Source organism: Gobio gobio (genome assembly GCF_949357685.1).
Source record: "Gobio gobio genome assembly, chromosome: 8".
NCBI lineage: Eukaryota > Metazoa > Chordata > Actinopteri > Cypriniformes > Gobionidae > Gobio > Gobio gobio.
In genome coordinates, this window is record NC_137114.1 from 24,903,892 (window position 1) to 24,924,014 (window position 20,123).

General features: G+C 38.0%; 1 protein-coding gene across 2 annotated transcripts in view; it reads left to right on the forward strand.

Moving 5' to 3' along the window:
• stard13b (StAR related lipid transfer domain containing 13b) overlaps positions 1 to 20,123 on the forward strand; it is a gene marked incomplete at its 5' end in the record, with an annotated part of 103,798 nt that overhangs the window by 33,651 nt on the left and 50,024 nt on the right. The window contains one exon of one of the 2 annotated variants that reach the window (XM_079823725.1): positions 16,809 to 17,047. The exons of the other annotated variant lie outside the window; for it this stretch is intronic. Within the exon in view, the coding sequence (XP_079679851.1) occupies positions 16,924 to 17,047 (124 nt within the window). Of the gene's footprint in view, positions 1 to 16,808; positions 17,048 to 20,123 lie in introns of those variants that run through there. 2 annotated transcript variants of the gene reach the window in all.

Here is a 20,123-nt window from a genome sequence, read left to right on the forward strand (position 1 = left end):
ATAAAAGATTTTAAAAAAATTCTGGTCCGGTTCCCCGGACACACTGCCGCTCGGGCCTCAGCTAGCAAAATCCCGAACTTCCCACTGGTATTTATGACTTCGTGGTGCCGTTCATGTACTTTCATCTCGTAAATACGATCTTTACGACATGACTTGAACACACCATATATTGCCAAAAGTATTGGGACACCCCTCCTAATCATTGAATTCAGATGTTCCAATCACTTCCGTGGCCACAGGTGTATAAAATCAAGCACTTAGGCATGCAGACGCTTCTATAAACATTTGTGAAAGAATGGGTCACTCTCAGGAGCTCAGTGAACTCAAGCGTGGTACCGTGATAGGTTGCCACCTGAGCAATAAGTCCATTCGTGAAATTTCCTCACTACTAAATATTCCACGGTCAACCGTTAGTGTTATTATAACAAAGTGGAAGCAATTGGGAACAACAGCAACTCAGCCACAAAGTGTTAGGCCACGTAAAATCACAGAGCGGGGTCAGCGCATACTGAGGCACACAGCGCACAGAAGTTGCCAACTTTCTGAGTCAATTTCTAAAGTCCTCCAAACTTTGTGTGGACTTCAGATGATCTCAAGAACACTCCGTAGAGAGCTTCATGGAATGGGTTTCCATGTAAAGCACGCCGCCAGTGGACTCTAGAGCAGTGGAGATGTGTTCTCTGGAGTGACCAATCACACTTCTCTGTCTGGAAATCCGATTGGACATGTCTGGGTTTGGCGGTTGCCAGGAGAACGGTACTTGCCTGACTGCAGGCGTCCCAAAACTTTTGGCAATATAATGTATCTCAGAACAGATCTTCAGCCTGATTTTCTGTGCCATTTCTAAATGAGTGAACTTGCATCAATGCTATTTTAGTATCATTGATATACTAATATATCCTGACATAGTTTTTGTTAATCTTTTGAATTAGATTTTTTTTCTTAATTGTCTGTTTTCACTTTATTTTGGTTAAAGTTTTTGAAATTTTGTTGTGAGTTTTAGTCTTTTTTTATATGTCTATATAGCATTTATTAATTTATATTTCTCAGTTTAAGCTTATTTCATTTGTTATTTTAGTACTTCAGTTAACATTTATTTCAAATAACAAATTCGTTCATGGTTTTAGCTTTAGGCCCTGTCCACACGAACACGGGTATTTTCAAAACTGCAGCTTTTTCTACGCGGTTTGGCTGTTCGTCCACACGCAAACGCAGTATCCGGTTACTGAAACTGGACTTTTTTGAAAACTCCGGCCAGGGTGAAGATTTTTAGAAACTCTGGTGACAGCTTTGTCGTGTAGATGGTGAAACCGGAGATTTCGGCTTGTTAAGTCGAAGTGTGCGCCATTCTCTCCTTTGTTTGACGTCAGATTGTCTCCTTTGTTTGACGTCAGATTGTGCGCCGTTATCGCTTTTGTTTACATGAGTGGAATCTATGCAATGGCAAAGTAGCTTTTAAAAACTCTGCTAACAGCGCTTATCACATGTATACAGATACATGCAGTTATCTCATTGTATTGCAGAACAGAGACGCCAGAATGCAATAATACAACATAGTAAGGCAAGTGTGTGAAGCTTCAGTCCACTTGGGCCCTGCCCCTGTGTACAAAGTAAACTTGCAGAAGGGTTTCACTGAAAATCAGGCAGCCAATCATAGCGCGGTTTTGCATTTTCATGTGGACAGAGATTTTTTTTAAACCGTGCTTGTGTGGACGTGATTGTTTTTTGAAACGGAGGAGAAAAAACTCTGGTTATAAAAATACCAGTGTACGTGTGGACTAGGCCTTAGTTAATGATAATAATTCTTAGTAAATGACACACATCTGATAATTCTGACATCTGACATTTTGTTCTTAGCGAAAACTGATTCACGCTCATTTTAATATAACATTAATATGGCTTCAAATTGCTGTGCTTTTTGTTTGATCTTTTTGACCTTAAAATTTAAAGACTGTTGTTATCAAGCCAACATTTATGCTGTATTTTGCATATAAAATGACGCACTTTCCTCTTTCTCTTACATATGAAGGTGCAGTGCAACAGCTTAAACAAAAAAACGATTTCCGAATGAGTTTGGATCCAAGAATATTAGCTTTGAGAGGCCACATAACCAAGTTCCTGTCTATAATGGTCACTCTGACCCACCACCGGCCCCGCAGGGTCCTATAAACAGAAGTAGCTCTGCACCTCGTAAAAGGCCATTAGCTCTGATGCAGACGAGCGCCAGACCCCTGTGAAGAACTCAAAAACCCTGTTCACTATTTGGATTCCTTGACGATACATAAAATGCACATCCTCTCGTGCACCAGCTCCTCCCGCTCTGAAGGGTTTGATAGCTGTACTAAAAAAACAGTTTTTATCCATGTCTAGACATGTCAGTTATCAATTGAGAGGCCCGTCTTATAACCAGATGGGAATTTATAATCCATATCTTATGCTATATGACTCTATGCAGGATCACCAGAGATGACATGACTTATACAGCAGATTCCTCAGTTCTCATGTTTAAGAAATGCAACAGCAAGACACATGGAAAATTACTGAAGCCCCCTGACCCGCTTCATTATTTTTTTTTTTTCAGATGTTTGTCTTTCCTCAGATGTAAACAGAAAGTCTGACCTCTTCTCCAAAATCTCCACATTGCTTGAAATTATGTTGTAGAAGAAAGGGATACACTAATCCTTCAACCGTTTACTATGTAGGGGGCTAAATCCTGGAACATTTCCCATATGCATTTTTTTGTAAGGAGACAAGATGGTGTTCATGTTTCCGTGTGTGATGATGAAACAGCTCTAACACTTTGGAATTGAACATCCTTCATTTTGTTCCCTGTTCAGCGTTGTTTTAAGGAAATGCATGGTCTTTTTGTTATGGTAAACATCACCTTGTCAGACCTCCCGTCCCACAAAGAGAGACATGACTGAGAGGCAGAGTAAAAGGCGACCCAGAACTGTCAGCTAGAGGCCACTGGCGCTGAAGCCAGAACCTGGACAGACAGCTCTGAACACGGAGTTCCTTCTCTCAGCGAACGTCCTTAGTCTGCCCTGACAAGGAAAATCCAAAACCATTCAGCCGCTGAAGGAAAACAAAATAAGACTTAGGGGTTTTGAAGCATTCCTTTTTTACTTTGGACTATCTGTTCTCACATCAGCTTTGCACTCTCCAAATGACCACATTGAATGTGTAGATGAGCTGTTATCTATCTATCTATCTATCTATCTATCTATCTATCTATCTATCTATCTATCTATCTATCTATCTATCTATCTATCTATCTATCTATCTATCTATCTATCTATCTATCTATCTATCTATCTATCTATCTATCTATCTATCTATCTATCTATCTATCTATCTATCTATCTATCTATCTATCTATCTATCTATCTGTCTGTCTGTCTGTCCTTCTATTTATCACTCTGCCATTCAATCTATCGTTCTATTGTCCTGTCTGTCTATCTATACTGAATTTGTCTTCAGTTTATTAGATAAAGCTGTAAAGCAATTTCACCTCTTCAGACAAAACAAAAAGCACTGCCATTATGTGATATTAAACTCAGATGAAAAATGTCTCTCAATAGGGGCCATTGCAATAGAATAAGTAGAAAGACCCTGCACAAAAATTACCAATGCAATCATCTCTGTGAGGAAATTATCAATCGCCCTCTTTGGATATGATGTATGCTATGGTTATATATATACCTTATTGATTTTGCGCTGTTTTAGTTTTATCCCGCATCAATCACATCGTAATGATCAATTTCATTTCCAGCTTCATTGGTAATATCGACGGAGCAGAGTTAATTTAGTTAATGCAATTTGTATTGACCGGATATGCCTAGAAGACTAAGTGCACATTCATCACCTGTAGCACTCCCTCTGTCCCACAATCCTCCGCATTGCCGTACAACGCTCCCTTTTTTCTGTATTTTCCTTTCTATTCTGTTCATTTACCTTTCTTTTTCCTTTTCTTACTTTGTTTTTCTGTTCCTTTCCTTTAACATTTTCCCCTCCTTTTTCTCACTTTCTTTTCCTTTCCTTTATTTTCTTTCATGTTCTCTTTTCCCTTCTTTTTTCAATTTCCGTTTCCTTCTTACTTTTCCTTTTTCTTCACTTTCTTCTATTTTCCTCTTCCACCCTTTTCCCTTGTCCACTTCATCATGTTCTTCTTTTTCCATTCTTTTTCCCTTTTCCTCTTCTTTTTTCCCCTTTCTGTTTTGCTCCCACCCCCCACCTTTTATGCTGTATTCTAAAAAAAAAGTTTAAACAGTGGTTATGTAAACCTCCTAAACTGCCTGTATGTGTTCAGATGAATCTTATGAATCCTTTCTCTAGCCAGCTGCTCTCCCAGACTGACTCTCTTCTCTTCCAGGGTGGCTTGGCTCTTAGTGGCCAGCGAGGGTGACCCCTAACAGCTGCGGCCGCTCACTCTGCAGTCCTGTCTGGCTGGCCTGTCTCAGTCTGTCTCTAAGGAGCCCTCTATACTTGAGGCCTTTTCAAGACAGAAACAAGGAGATCTGTGCCTGATTTACTGTGAGATGAAAGGGAGTGAAGTCCTTGAAGGACACTGGCTGGTCAATGCTTTTATATTTACAGTATATATTTTATATGTGCTACGGGTGTATATTTTCGCACACAGCTTCCACTGTTGGAAGCTATTGTGCTTCAAATTAGGGTGGAACTTTAAAAACAACTCAGTGCTAGACATTATTATTTTGACCCTAGTTTCCACCACATCTTTCAAAATACTCACGTTAAAAGAAATGAGTATCTGGCTGCAATTGCACATGGAAGCAAACCCAATAATACTGTTAGATCATTATTTTCACTGTGCAAGGGCTGAGACGCCTTTGACAATAATAGTTTTATAGATTGTTGTTTGAGCTAGACCTATATTTTGATTATGACACAAAGGTAATGTGGTTATTTGAGTGGCAGCCAAAAAAGTTTGGTGTTTAGATTTTAGATAGATTTTTTTCCCCCACAGCATTGGGCTTAGGCATTTATAGGTATTTATATCTTAATGGAAACAGACCTCTGGAAGAGTGGTAAAGGAATAGGAGGAAACATACAGGTGCTGGTCATATAATTAGAATATCATCAAAAAGTTGATTTATTTCACCAATTCCATTCAAAAAGTGAAACTTGTATATTATATTCATTCATTACACACAGACTGATATATTTCAAATGTTTATTTCTTTTAATTTTGATGATTATAACTGACAACTAAGAAAAACCCAAATTCAGTATCTCAGAAAATTAGAATATTACTTAAGACTATTACAAAGAAAGGATTTTTAGAAATCTTGGCCAACTGATAAGTATGAACATGAAACGAATGAGCATGTCCAGCATTCAATACTTAGTTGGGGCTCCTTTTGCCTGAATTACTGCAACAATTCGGCGTGGCATGGAGTCGATCAGTCTGTGACACTGCTCAGGTTTTATGAGAGCCCAGGTTGCTCTGATAGTGGCCTTCAGCTCTTCTGCATTGTTGGGTCTGGCATATCGCATCTTCCTCTTCACAATAACCAATATAATTTCTATGGGGTTAAGGTCAGGCGAGTTTGCTGGCAATTAAGAACAGGGATACCATGGTCCTTAAACCAGGTACTGGTTGCTTTGGCACTGTATGCAGGTGCCAAGTCCTGTTTGGAAACAAAATCTGCATATCCATAAAGTTGGTCAGCAGCAGGAAGCATGAAGTGCTCTAAAACTTCCTGGTATACGGCTGCGTTGACCTTGGACCTCAGAAAACAGTGGACCAACACCAGCAGATGACATGGCACCCCAAACCATCACTGACTGTCGAAACTCTACACTGGACCTCAAGCAACTGGATTGTGTGCCTCTCCTCTCTTCCTCCAGACTCCGGGACCCTGATTTTCAAAGGAAATGCAATATTTACTTGTGCGTAGTGGTTCTTGAAGCACTGACTCCAGCTGCAGTCCACTCTTTGTGAATCTCCCCCACATTTTTGAATGGGTTTTGTTTTCACAATCCTCTCCAGGGTGCGGTTATCCCTATTGCTTGTAAAAAATTTTCTACCACATCTTTTCCTTCCCTTCGCCTCTCTATTAATGTGCTTGGACACAGAGCTCTGTGAACAGCCAGCCTCTTTTGCAATGACCTTTTGTGTCTTGCCCTCCTTGTGCAAGGTGTGAATGGCTGTCTTTTGGACAACTGTCAAGTCAGCGGTCTTCCCCATGATTGTGTAGCCTACAGAACTAGACTGGGAGACCATTTAAAGGCCTTTGCAGGTGTTTTGAGTTAATTAGCTGATTAGAGTGTGGCACCAGGTGTCTTCAATATCGAACCTTTTTACAATATTCAAATTTTCTGAGATACTGAATTTGGGATTTTCCTTAGTTGTCAGTTATAATCATCAAAATTAAAAGAAAGAAACATTTCAAATATATCATATGTGAGTAATGAATGAATATAATATACAAGTTTCACTTTTTGAATGGAATTAGTGAAATAAATCAACTTCTTGATGATATTCTATTATATGACCAGCACCTGCAGGCTCAGCATCCTTCACAAAACTTATTTCAGCAAATTCACAAAATGATTGGTCTAATATGGTTTTAGCTGCTGTAGTTTAAAGTTCAGCAAGCCAAAGATCTTAAATGGCACCTCCATTTGGTGTTTAATTATTCGTTAATTTAATTTCTGTTTAATTACCCATGATGCTGTACAGAGACAGAGAGTCAGTGATCGGAGAGTCGAAAAAAGCAAAATGCGACAAAATTGCTTTGCAATAAACTTAAAATATATTGTTTTTTATTTTACATATACTCAACATTTGTCAATGAGTAGTTTTATATTTCTCCAAAGCCTTAATTTGATCATGCTGTTTTGCAGTGATTCGTGGGATTGTAGTTCTTTCCCTCACTAAAACCGTTAAGTACACAGTTTTGTACCTTTGTCTTTTTGTCTAATTTTCAAACACTTTTTGGCTTCAATTCAAAGTTTGTAGTGTTGCGATTCACCTCGTAGCTGATTGGTTTGGTTTATGGCTTATGACTCTTCATTGAAAATATTTTTTTAACATCCCTATGGGAAAAATTATTAATAATGAAAATAAAAAAAAAAACACTGAAAAAGGAGACGGGCACTGTTACACTCTATTGTAGTAGAAGCACCACTAGTGAATAATCAGCTCGAGTCTGAGTCCCGGCTCATGGACCATTTCGCGATCCCGTCCCCCTCTCTCTCCCACTTCCTGTCTACTCTATACGTTCCTATTACAATAAAGGAAAAAACTCTTTATCTCTGATTCTAAGCAAGTTTGTATGGACTTTCTTTTCTCATATGAGAGTATGCTATTATGTGATCTTTTTTAGCCTCCCTCTGCTCCTGCATGGCCCAAATCAATGACATCATGAGTTAAATTTACAGGCAGGTCGTCATGTGGCCTGGCAGGCTGTACTGTAAAGAGAGCCGCTGCCATAGGGAGAGCATGAAATATTCCACATGTGGAAAGAAGGAAAAATGGCTTGTGGCTTCTTGTGGACTTCCATTGTTGGCACTGGAAGTTTGGAATTCTGTAATGCTGAATTGCTTTTTGGTCTCAATTAAGTTGTATAAATCCTGTGATTGTTTTTGTGTAAGGATTGATGGATTATTTGGTTACCGACAGCCATGCCTTTGTGTTTAAAAAGCAATTTGCACAATGTAACATTTTAATTCCTTATTGCACCATCACAGGTTCTTGCGGTAAGGAATTTTTCTCAATAATTCCCCTATAACTTGATTAACTCATGCTTGCCAGAGTGTGATTTCCTCTCAATAGGAGATGCCGTAGAGGGATTGAACGGCCACTAATTTGGTTTGGGCCCCATTGTATAAGACTTGTCACCTCTGCAATCCCCATCAATTACATGCAGTGCTCTGCAAATCCCAGGATGAATAAATGTCCAAGAACAATCTAAGCAGCTGGAACTTCTCTCTCTTTTTTAAGCTTTGTTTTGTAACTCAAAATGAAGTGAAGCAGATATTAAGCTTATGGAACTGTGTGTGTGTGTGTGTGTGTGTGTGTGTGTGTGTGTGTGTGTGTGTGTGTGTGTGTGTGTGTGTGTGTGTGTGTGTGTGTGTGTGTGTGTGTGTGTGTGTGTGTGTGTGTGTGTGTGTGTGTGTGTGTGTGTGTGTGTGTGTGTCTGTGTCTGTGTCTGTGTCTGTGTCTGTGTCTGTGTCTGTGTCTGTGTGTGTGGGAATTGAATTCTTGTCAGAATTAAGATCCACCTCCAATACTGCGAGGAAACTCCAAAGCAGGATACACACAGAGTAATTAGCCAGGAACAGAAACAATATTTTCATGGAAGTAAAACGTGTTTTGATGTGCATATGCACCATTCAAATATTTAGGATCAGTAAGATTTTTTATACCTTTAATATATTGTGAAATATCACAATTAAATATATATTTTTACTATTTTAATATATTTTAACATATTTATTTCTGTTATGCAAAGCTGAATTTTCAGCATCATTACTCCAGTCTTCAGTGTCACATGATCCTTCAGAAATCAGTATGATATGATGATTTGCTGCTCAAATACATTCATTATTATTATCAACAGTTGTGCTACTTAATGAAGAATAAACCGTGATGTAGTGTCTTTTTTCAAGATTCATTGATGAACAGAAATAGACATTGTAGATGCCTTTACTTTCAGTTTTGATCAATGTCCTTGCTATGTCATTTCAGACTTTTAATTATTACAAATAATACATGTTGTATTTGTACAGTATTTGGGCCTTAGTGGCAAATTATGACCACCTTGTCCCGTAATTATAGCAATGAAATCTTTCAAATTCAGATGTTTAATTAAAATGTCAAGGCTCTTAAACTTAAAAATTAAAATGTGAAGATAATGCAAGTCTGAAGTAAACTTCAAGTAAACTGAAGTCATTGTGTGTGTTGGTACTTTTGCATATTGTTGGCCTTTGCGGTTTAGTATTAATGCACTGCAGTGTTTTATTTCAAGGCTATTTTTGCTTACTTATCCAAACACTTTAGTCTCTCCTGAGGCTCATGCTTGTATAGTTATGCAAAGCCGCTGTGTCCTGCAGGGTAGTGGGGCTTTCTTGTGGTTAAGTGCTTATTAAACAATTTAGACCTGCAATCGATGAGGCAACAAACAGAAAAGAATCAACAGATATTCTCTCGGGTTTGTGCCGAGCATCTCGCCTGGATCACCTTCTGTTTTCTTTTTTTGATAATTCTGCCCTATTAATTAATTGCGTTGTTTATAGTGAACAGCCTGATATTAGAAGATTTGTCCGCCTGTTGTGTTTTGCTAGTCAGAATAATCTGATCTAGGATTAATGTCCAATCTTGCTTTACCAAAAGATACTGCTCAGCTGCTGCAAAGATGTAAGATGGTATGAGAAGAACATCTGATTCACTTGTTTCTTGCTTGTTTGTTGTTTTATCTTGTATTGGGTCGGGTTGTACAGATGTCATTGGATTTATGTGATACAAATCAAATGAAATGTTGACTGAAATCCGATGGTAACCACTTATATTGCATTCAGCCAGTGGACAGCTTGAGTCATTTCCATTAAACTGGTAATTTGCACATACAGAGGCACATACAGTGTGTTGTAGTGCACAAATCACAGCCTGCGTACATGCAAATTGGGTAAGAGGGCAATGTGTGTGTGTGTGTGTGTGTGTGTGTGTGTGTGTGTGTGTGTGTGTGTGTGTGTGTGTGTGTGAGTGTGTGTTATAATCCGCTCTCTGCTAATAGAAGCCAGGTGGTGTGTGTGTGTGTGTGTGTGTGTGTGTGTGTGTGTGTGTGTGTGTGTGTGTGTGTGTGTGTGTGTGTGTGTGTGTGTGTGTGTGTGTGTGTGTGTGTGTGTGTGTGTGTGTGTGTGTGTGTGTGTGTGTGTGTGTGTGTGTGTGTGTGTGTGTGTGTGTGTGTGTGTGTGTGTGTGTGTGTGTGTGTGTGTGTGTAAATGTTTTCCCATGAACTTCTGTGGTTGGTTGAGTCCTAACAGATTCTGACTTGACTGCATTACATGCTTTGTCATGCTGCTAGTTTGTAACAGTGAAACAATAGCATTCACAGACCCCCTCTGGCCCCTTCATGACGTCTGTGTGTGTAATTCTTTGGGTTCTGTCTTATTTCACTAAATATAGCATGCTCTGATCAAAAACATACAATGGCTGTTGATTCTGCTACTATTCGTTTATTTGTTTATTGATGATTCAGTTGATTGATTTTTCGTTCAGTTTGTTCCTTCTGTTCATTCATTTACACTTGGCTAGCAAATATTATACTAACTACCTGTTACCGTTCATTGATTCATTCATTGATCCAGTTGTTTGTTTGTTCATTCAGTCGTGACTAGCAAATATTCACTATTTATTGTCTTATTTGATGCGTAACTTTACCCAAAACTGGTTATCATGACAAAAACATTTGGCTTACTTTTTATTTATGTCATAAGTAATAACTTATGATATTCTGTGTACTGCAAATATAAGAAGAGTAATTTGCCAGTATGCTATTCCAAACATAACCACAGTCACTCAATTACATTTTAGTGTAACAGCAATTTAACAATATACATCTAACCTCATGACTCTAAAGTGTTGACCTGATGATGTTTTTCGCAATGAATAACGTTCACTCAATGAACTATTGCTTCAAGGCCTTTCCTCCCCCTCCAGCCCCTAATCTAAAATCAGATATACATTACATTTGTGATTTTCTTTGGAAAACTGCAGCCCTGGCTTGGGAATATTTGCTCTGGAAATTTATAGTGCATGCATAAGATGGGCGAGTGTGAGTGGGAGAAAAGGATGGTTGGGGGAGAATTCCACGCCTTGAACGCATTAGGCTGGGAAGCGTGATCCCCCTGGAGGATTCCTGGAGCCTGGCTTGGGACCTCACGGCCAAGTGAGTGGGCCAATTGGAGCCCTGAAAAAAAAAAAAACAGTTTTTCAACATCTGGGCCTTTTCTCAGTGCAGCTCAGTGGTCAGTCTGGAGCTCAAGTCACTGGGCTTGTAGCCAAACAAACAAGAGGTGCAAGAGAAGATCGCATGCGGTTTCATGTATAATTCATAGTGCAGAATAAATGAAACCACTTGCGGTGAATACATATTTTATTTAGATGTGTGGGAACAAACACAAGGCATTCTTTTCAGCTAGTTTGCATCTTAAAGTCGGCATTAAACGGAAGTCTTTTCTTCTCTATTGTGAACTATATACGATTGAAACGACTTCTCAAACAAGAACAAATGCTGGGCGGGATGTTATTTTATCCATCTGGAATTGATTGGATCATTGGACGGTTGTGATTTGCTGTGATGTCATGTGAGTGACAGGTTGTCCCGACCTCGCACCAGTAAACACATCATCAGAGAAGCGTGCAAGTGGAAGGGGAAGTTATTTTGATTACAGAATATGAGCGCAAATACATTTTTTTTAAACGATGTGCGTGGATCAATTATTTATAATAAATACTAGAATACTGCAGATTTCATGGTGACTTTGAAGAGGAACAAAGTGCATTGTGTTTACATATGCAGCCTAAAAGGTCTGTTTGGAAAGAAGATAAGAGCTTGATGGGGTCTTGCCAAAACAAGCAACCCCAGTGGGTTTATGTGGACAGCCATTCGCATTCTGGCGACCACTTCCTCCCCTTACATCACTGCTTCCTGTGTGTATCCTCCTACAGTCTAGCCATAATAATCTTATCCTCGACATCAACAATCTTATGATGCTGAAAACGTCACAACTAAAGGAATGATAGCATGGAGTCATGAACGCGGGGCTTCCTGTCAAAGGCTTTGATCAGGAACGTGACCTGCATGACCCCATTACTGAGCACAGGACCAGACAGCGACTAAAGGCTTGCGTTAAATAGGCTCAAATATTTTTAAACGAGGAATTTCGGCATCTGAAAGTCCATGTGGTTTCAATTGCGTACCTCGACGCTGGTGAGAATGCAGAGACACCAGCTTGGCTACTGTGCAAATGTGCTGCCTGGCAGAAGTCCATCGAGTCATCTGTACGACATTCATATTCTCCCGGGCAAACGTTGAGGGTTTGCTCTGTAATTCTGTGAAACTAATTATTCAGTTACTTCTTATAAGCACTCAAAGATCCACATCTGGGCTGACTGATTTCTTTCACAGTATCCATTTCGATTTTAATCTCGAAGATCAGTTTATTTAATGAGACATTTGGAACGGTTATGAACGTATCAAGTTGGATATAGTATAAGTTATGGTTTAATGCTTTCTGGTTATTTCATTGTATTGCTTGAAATGCAACGCGACCGCACAGACAGCAGATGACACGTTCAGCATCTACTGCTTTGACAGCGAGGCCGAGAGTCACCAAGGTTGTGCTGACCGCTAGTTTGGTATTTTGCTCCCTGGACTGGTTTTATAATGGAAAGCCTGCCCCGTACTGAAGTTTAAAGTGATGGGTCTCTCGAAAAGATCAGCTGCTGACAGACAGGAGATCAAGGGCTCAGAACAGCCAGCTGGAGCAATGATGGAGTGAGACAGTTGCTGAGGTGGACAGACACGAGCTTACTTTGCTGTATTAAGCGGTCTGTGTTTTAGACAAATTAATCTGAGAATAGAAAGCTGTCATTTAGGTGGTCTTCATTTTATCTTGTGTTTTGAACCATTCAAGTCTAGATATTCAAGTTAGATAAGTAGCACTGTATTTGTGTATTTTATTAGAGGTCTATCCATCTATTTGTCAGTCTGTTTATATTTATTTCTAGAAACTATATATATATATATATATATATATATATATATATATACATAATATATGTGTATGTACTGTGTATAATTATTATGTATATTTAAATACACACACATGCATGTATATATTTAAGCAAAACATATATTTATTAGTGGTGGGCATAGATTAATTTTTTTAATCTAGATTAATCTCACAGTAATCTTGGAATTAATCGAGATTAATCTAGATTAAAATGGCTCATTTGAATTCTGCCGAAGGCATTCAGAATATATGTGTGCGTAAGTGATCGTTTGTCTTTTTGTAGTTTGAATAATAAATAACTTCTGTCCCTTTAAGACCTGACGCACGCATGGATCCCACTGTTCCTGTGAGTTGGTTACGAATGTGTTTACGTTAAAACTGGGCATTGAGACATTTTTGAGTGTATTTGACCATTAATAAGCTGGAAAAAGGAGCTCATTTTTGCACTTGTATGTCAGAGGCAGCTTTATTACGGTATGTGTGTGTGTGCTTCAGATGCGAGCGCGAAATCTGCAGGAATTAGTAGAATTAACGTTATGTGCAACCCCGCGCGAAATTCAGACCAGTCACACCAATACTAACACGCTGTCATGAGGAAAAATCCAACAGAACACCCGTTCGCAGTGTTCAGAGGATTAAACGGACTGAATGAGAAGAGGCGGGTGCGTGTCAACTCGCTGTCGTCCGTCGGAGAGGAGAGCACAGCTGATATCGATACTGTAGAAAATGAGTATCGTATCGTTTCAGATATTTCAGTATCGATACATAGCGAAATATCGATATTTTTGACAACACTAGTAGGCATACACACAGGTTCGAAGACTTGTTATCTCGCCCCCTACTACAGTGCAATTCGGCTAGGTATACATCCGCGCTAAACTATCAAGGTGAAAGTCATCATAGCTTGCGTAGTATAGACCCAGCTCCCAACCCAACTTTGAGAATAGATTAACGGCGATATTTTTTTTATCGCCCAATAAGAGTCTCACGTTAACGCAGCACATTAACGCCGATAACGGCCCACCACTAATATTTATACATAAGATAAATTATATAAATATATATACAGAATATACATGCAAATATTTCTTAAATATATACATGAAGAGGTGTGTATTTATATATACATAATAATTATACACAGTACATACACATATATTATGTAAACACAAACTTTTTGCCCAGTACTAATAAATGCACACTCATTCATGTATATATTTAAGAAATATTTGCATGTATATACTATATATATACTGTATTTATATAATTTATATTATATATAAATCTAAATATTTTATATGTAAATATAACACATTTTTCTTAAATATATTCATGCATGTGTGTGTATTTATATACATAATAATTATACACAGTACACACATTGTGTACATATTATATATTATTTAAACATTAACTTTTATTTTGGATGCGATTAATCGCAATTAATGTTTTACTACATATACTACACTACTATAAGCTATACTGTATATACGTGTATATATATATGAAGACTTCAGATGCAAAAGAGGTCTGACGTTTTTTCTTTAAAATAAGCATTTTTGTCAGGCTTCTATGTATAGGTTTCTACCTAAGTACCGGTACTTCTGAATGGGCTGAGGCTGGGATTTAATGGGTTTGAAGTGAAAGTATGAACGTATACCATATGCGGAGAGCATTCACTCAGTATCGTCATCTCATTTTTGACCGAAGTGGCTTTTAGAGGCTTTTGCATATTTTTGTATAAAGACCTTACATAATGTATGCCTACCAATATGTTTTTATTACCTTAGAATGAGCTCTTTCTATCTACATACACCGCAGGTCCCCTTACAGTGAAATCTCCATTTTGCGCCATCATGTTTCTACAGTAGCCCTAAACGGACAAACTTCTCTACAAAAACTCTTCATATTCATATATATATATACATATTCATATTCATATATATATATATACATATATATATACATATATATATATATATATATATATATATATATATATATATATTAGTTGGCTTTTTTTGACCTCCGAGCTCACCAATTCCTAGTCTTTTCTTTAAGTGGTCAGACGGTCGTATCGCCAAGCCAGGCATTCCACTCCAGATCTCGCAAGAGGGGAAATGTTTGGCCCTAACCTTTGACCTTTGACACGTAAGCTGAGGCACAGCAGATGACCCCCCCATGTTCTCCCGGGAGGTTTTTCCCATCAGATGACTCCATTAGTGAAAAAGCTCAGGCGCATTAACACTCACCTTAATAAAGGCCACACACCTACCTGTTCCTTATACTTAGACACATGGCCGACTGGTTAACACTGTTCCCTCTGATCTCAAAAGACAACAAATAGCCCTACTGCACTAGTGAAGCTAACCCTCATTCATTTCAACAAATCCTGGATCCAGGATGAATAGTAATCTTTTACGAGTTTAACTGTATGCAGTAGTCATTTATGTGAAAGGTATTCATTTCTCTTTTTGCCGTCGCCTAATTTTTCCATTCCAGACATCTCAGCTTGGATCAGCCCTTCACATTACAGACAGAAAACCTGTCACACAAAGCAATCTCCTCTCGGTTATGATGATAATGCCATGCTGAGTCCAAAATGGAATCCATAGAGGCCCATAATTAAATGAGCCGTCAGTGTTCGGGTATGTCTACCCTTCCTCAGCATGACCTTTTTTCTCTATTACCTTCAGTTTTGTACACTTTTTTGTATTTATATTTTCAATCTAACATAGATACAACTTATGTTATATTGTATTTATGGTCTCCATTGTAGGTGATATTTATTCAAATTCACTGTAAAAAATGATATGATCAATAAGTTATGACAACATGTTTTACATTGCTTTAACTCATCAAATTAAGTTATTTTTTTTTTTTTATAAGTTATACAATATACAGTTTTAAGTCAGTTTAATGTGATTTAAGTTGAAAAGACTTAAATGTCCTTGTTGATTGTATAGGCTACTAAGAAATAGAGAGAAACTAAGAGAGAGAGAGAGAGAGAGAGAGAGAGAGAGAGAGAGAGAGAGAGACTTTTTTTTTTTTACTTTTACAGACCCTTTATTTTACATAATTAAAAAACAACAACACATATTTAAATCACATTACCACCAAATAAGTATATTATATTCCTACATATCCAATTTAAAACCACTCAATAAATAAATTACCTTACCAATTAAAAACCAACCCTCCAAACTCACTCACTGTAACCAGTGCTTCCTTAACACCCCATTTCCATTTAAAGAAAAGAACATTATCAATGTGCTTATAATATGTGTATTCTATAACCACTCGTGCTTCCACTAAAGATTTAAATAAAGCCACCATACAAATATCTCTTCCTATATTTTTTTCCTGATGAGATTTCAGAATTGCTCATTTAGCTTGCCCAATTACAAAATTAGCAAGTACACATTGTTCTTGTAAGGATTTCCTATAACAACAGCCCAATATAAATAAGCTATTAGTATACAGAAACCCCAATTTTGTTATTATTTTTCTCAACAGTACAAAAATAGTATCAAGTCTAGGGCAATCACAAAACATATGAAACACCGTATCCAAAACATCACAAAATGGACAATTTGATGCAACATTTTCATTCACTTTTGCAACAAACTTATTTGTGGCTAAAATACAATGGATCAATCTCCACTGAAGATCCCCACACCTCTTAGAAATAGGAGGTTTATACAGAGAGAGAGAGAGAGAGAGAGAGAGAGAGAGAGAGAGAGAGAGAGAGAGAGAGAGAGAGAGAGAGAGAGAGAGAGAGAGAGAGAGAGAGCGAGAGAGAGAGAGAGAGAGAGAGAGAGAGAGAGAGAGAGAGAGAGAGAGAGAGAGAGAGTGAGTGATCATATGTTACAAGTTGAAGGAGAAACTTCAAACAAACCCACATCTGCTCTGCAACACACGGCGACTCCAGACAGCGGCTGCGCGTCTTTTACCAACGCGTGCCTTAAACTGGATTATTTCGGAGATTATCACCACATTTTATAGTTTCGCTATGCATTTATTTTTCGGAAAAGTTTCCCGTTGCGGTTTGTGTTTGAGGGGCAGGTGAACAAGAGTACAAGGAGTCTCGCTATCTTTGAGATATAACGGGAGTTCGCGCGCGAGCCACTGATTGATTATTATGAGCGCGGATTGACGATGACATCGAAACGAAAGTCTCTCACACTGACACTCAGGCGATCGTTCAGTGAGCAGCTCAGAGAATCCACGTCCAAAGCTTGGGATTTATTGTGGAAAAGTGTCAGAGAGAGACGACTTGCAGGTTAGTGACACTGTAGTAAAAGTTCACGCGCCCTGGGTAGCGTTCATGTGAAATGACAGCGATATGATGACGTGCACAACATGGGATTAAAACTAGTTTGCCTTCATTTACTGTATTCTGATTAAAGATCATTGCTGTTGAAGTTTAAAATTGCTTAACGGAGGTATTGGGGTTTGGAGATGTATAAGGGAGACCCAAGTATAGCCTACTGATCCAATATTTCCCAGGATAGGTTTATTTTTTAAAAAGTCAGTGTCTGTAGCCTATACACACATAGAAAATGGGTGTCAAAATTGTACCTTTAGGGGTACAATAGCTTGTCTCTGGGGCACATCTTTGGACGTCTTTGTACCTTTTTTTCTCCTAAAAGGTGCATATTTACCGTAGAGTAGCGTATGCGTACTTACTATTAAACTTTTTGTGGTAAAAAAGGTAGTTACAAAGATATCCATTTAAGGATAGCCTACTGCCCCAGTGACAAGCTGTTGTACTCCTAAAGGTACAATTTGGACAGCCTTTTTTCTCTGTGTAGGAACCTTAAAATCTTTGTTATGCGATTTGTTTTTTATATAAATTAGCCTACTATAGCCTATACCTAGAGTAAAAGTTAATTTAACATTGGGCACGTTGTCATAACCTACTCATACAGCCTATTACAAAATTTTCAGCGACATTTAAACAATTATAACACAAACATTGATTTTTCAAAACCATTCATGGAGCAAGGTAACATAATAACTTATAAAAACATTGTTTTAGCCAACAAATAGCTGTTAGTAAATGGTTTACGTTTATAATATAATTTGAAGCACATGCATCAACATGCTCCGACCTGAAAATAGGCTTATAAATATAGGCTACTACTTATAGGCCTAGTAATGTTTGTACATAGCAACTTCATTTTATAGGCCTACACGAGGAATGGGGAGTTTTGCATCATCTATCTTCCGCTGGCAGTACTTTCAGCATTTAATCTTAGTGCGTTTGTTTAAGTGGAAATTTACTGGCAGACGTGTTAAATATTTTTAGAAACTACTATTTACTTCTGTTGACTTGAACGTCTAGTAATGTCTATGGCTATTCAGAACCTAGACAATGTTTGACCACTAGATGTCAGCCAATGCAACGTGGTGCCTTAGTGGAAAACACTAGTAATCACTTTTCATATTGGAGTTTCACTTTTCTGTATGGTGGCCCATCTGTTTGTTTTATTGGGCAGTAATTAAAAACTCTGCTGTTATTAGATCAAAATCTTTAACAGCTTGTATATTTATCTTGTTTAAGGTTCTTTGTTTATTTGGGCATGTGATCGTGCTGCCATGGGGATGGTGATGAAATGTTGAGGCATTGTTGGCATGCTTATCACGTTTATTCCCATATATGTATTTCAGTGATGTGCTATGTAGGTGGCAGTCATGCGCACAATCTGGCCTGGCTGTTTATACACATGCCAAACAATGAGGAGCCCTTTGAGGCATGACAGTGGAAAGATCAGTGTGGCTCCCAAGAGGGGTATATTTCAGTCTGACTTGAGCCTCTATTAAAAGTTCAACCATGAAAGATATTGTGGCAGATAGCGCTCCACCTTTCAGTTTTGTCCTTCAAAACAAAGCTTATTGTGATAGGCTTTAGACAAATTGAAAATCACTATTTATACACTACCATTGAAAAGTTTGGGGTTTTTAAATATTTTTGAATGAAGTCCCGTATGCTCACTAAAGCTGCATTAATTTGATTATAAATACAGTAAAAACAGCAATATTGTAAAATATTATCAGTTTAAAATGTATTTAATTCCAGCAGTCCAGCCTTCCGTGTCACATGATCCTTCATTCTAATATGATTTGCTGCCAAATAAATATTTCTTATTATCAATGTTGAAAAGAGCTTTGCTGCTCAATATTTTTGTGCAAACCATGATTATTTGATGAATAGCAAGTTCAAAAGATCAGCATTTATTGGAAATATATAAATGCCTTTACTGTCACTGATCATTTTAATGCATCCTTGCTGAATAAAAGTATTAAATTCTTTCAAAAAACAAACACACTTTTGAATGGAAGTGTATCTGAAACAAACATTACAGACCTTTGTTCAAACTTCAATTAAAAGCATGAGTAGTCTTTTTCAAATAATAGCTTATTCTGGACAAAAAACACATATTAAGACAGGAAGAGATTCTTACAGACAGGAAAAGCAGCCAATTACAGTCATTTTTGTTTATTGCTTTTGTGATTATTGTGGTGTAATCTATTTTAGATAAATATATTACGAGTTTATCTAAAATAGATTATACCACAATAATAAGCTAGTGTAGAAAAAAAAAAATGGTTAAAGTCACGTCAGTTTCCGAAAATTCCCCTCCAAAAGTAATAAATACTGATCATTTCACAGACATAACTTTTTCAACCTTACAAAATTTGCCATATATAGTGATTATTTCTTTCTCGAAGTGCTCGCTGTACCAACCTGGTATACCTGGTTACTTTCTAGAAGACTCACACAAATCTTGAAGTTGCATTACAGCCATTCCTTATTTCCTCCAGCGTTTCCCATTTAAGTGCATATCAGAGAATCAGTGGGCTGTCAGTGAGTGTGGCATTCAAGACTAAAGCAGGGCAGCCCACATACTGGGATTTGTTTAGGATTGCACTATGGTTGCAATCCTTTTGTTTCATGATCATAGGCTGGCACACTAAGGCATCATTCAAATCTCCTTACAAGCCATTTGCAAAAGAGCCACTTAAAGGTGCAGTGTGTGAATTTTAGCGGCATCTAGCGGTGAGGTTGTGAATTGCAATCATCCAACGCTCACCCCTCCCTTTCGAAGAACATTGAGGGGGCCGACACAGGACAAAAATGTTGTCGTCCGGGAGAGCTGAGAGTGACTAGCGCTTTGTAGAGAAGTTTGTCCGTTTATGGCTACTGTAGAAACATGACGGAGCAAAATGGCGATTTCACTGTAAGGGGAACCGCGGTAATTGTAGATAGAAATAGCTCATTCTAAGGTAATAAAAACATATTGGTAGGCCTACATTATGTAAGGTCTTTATACAATAGATTCTCAATAGATCCT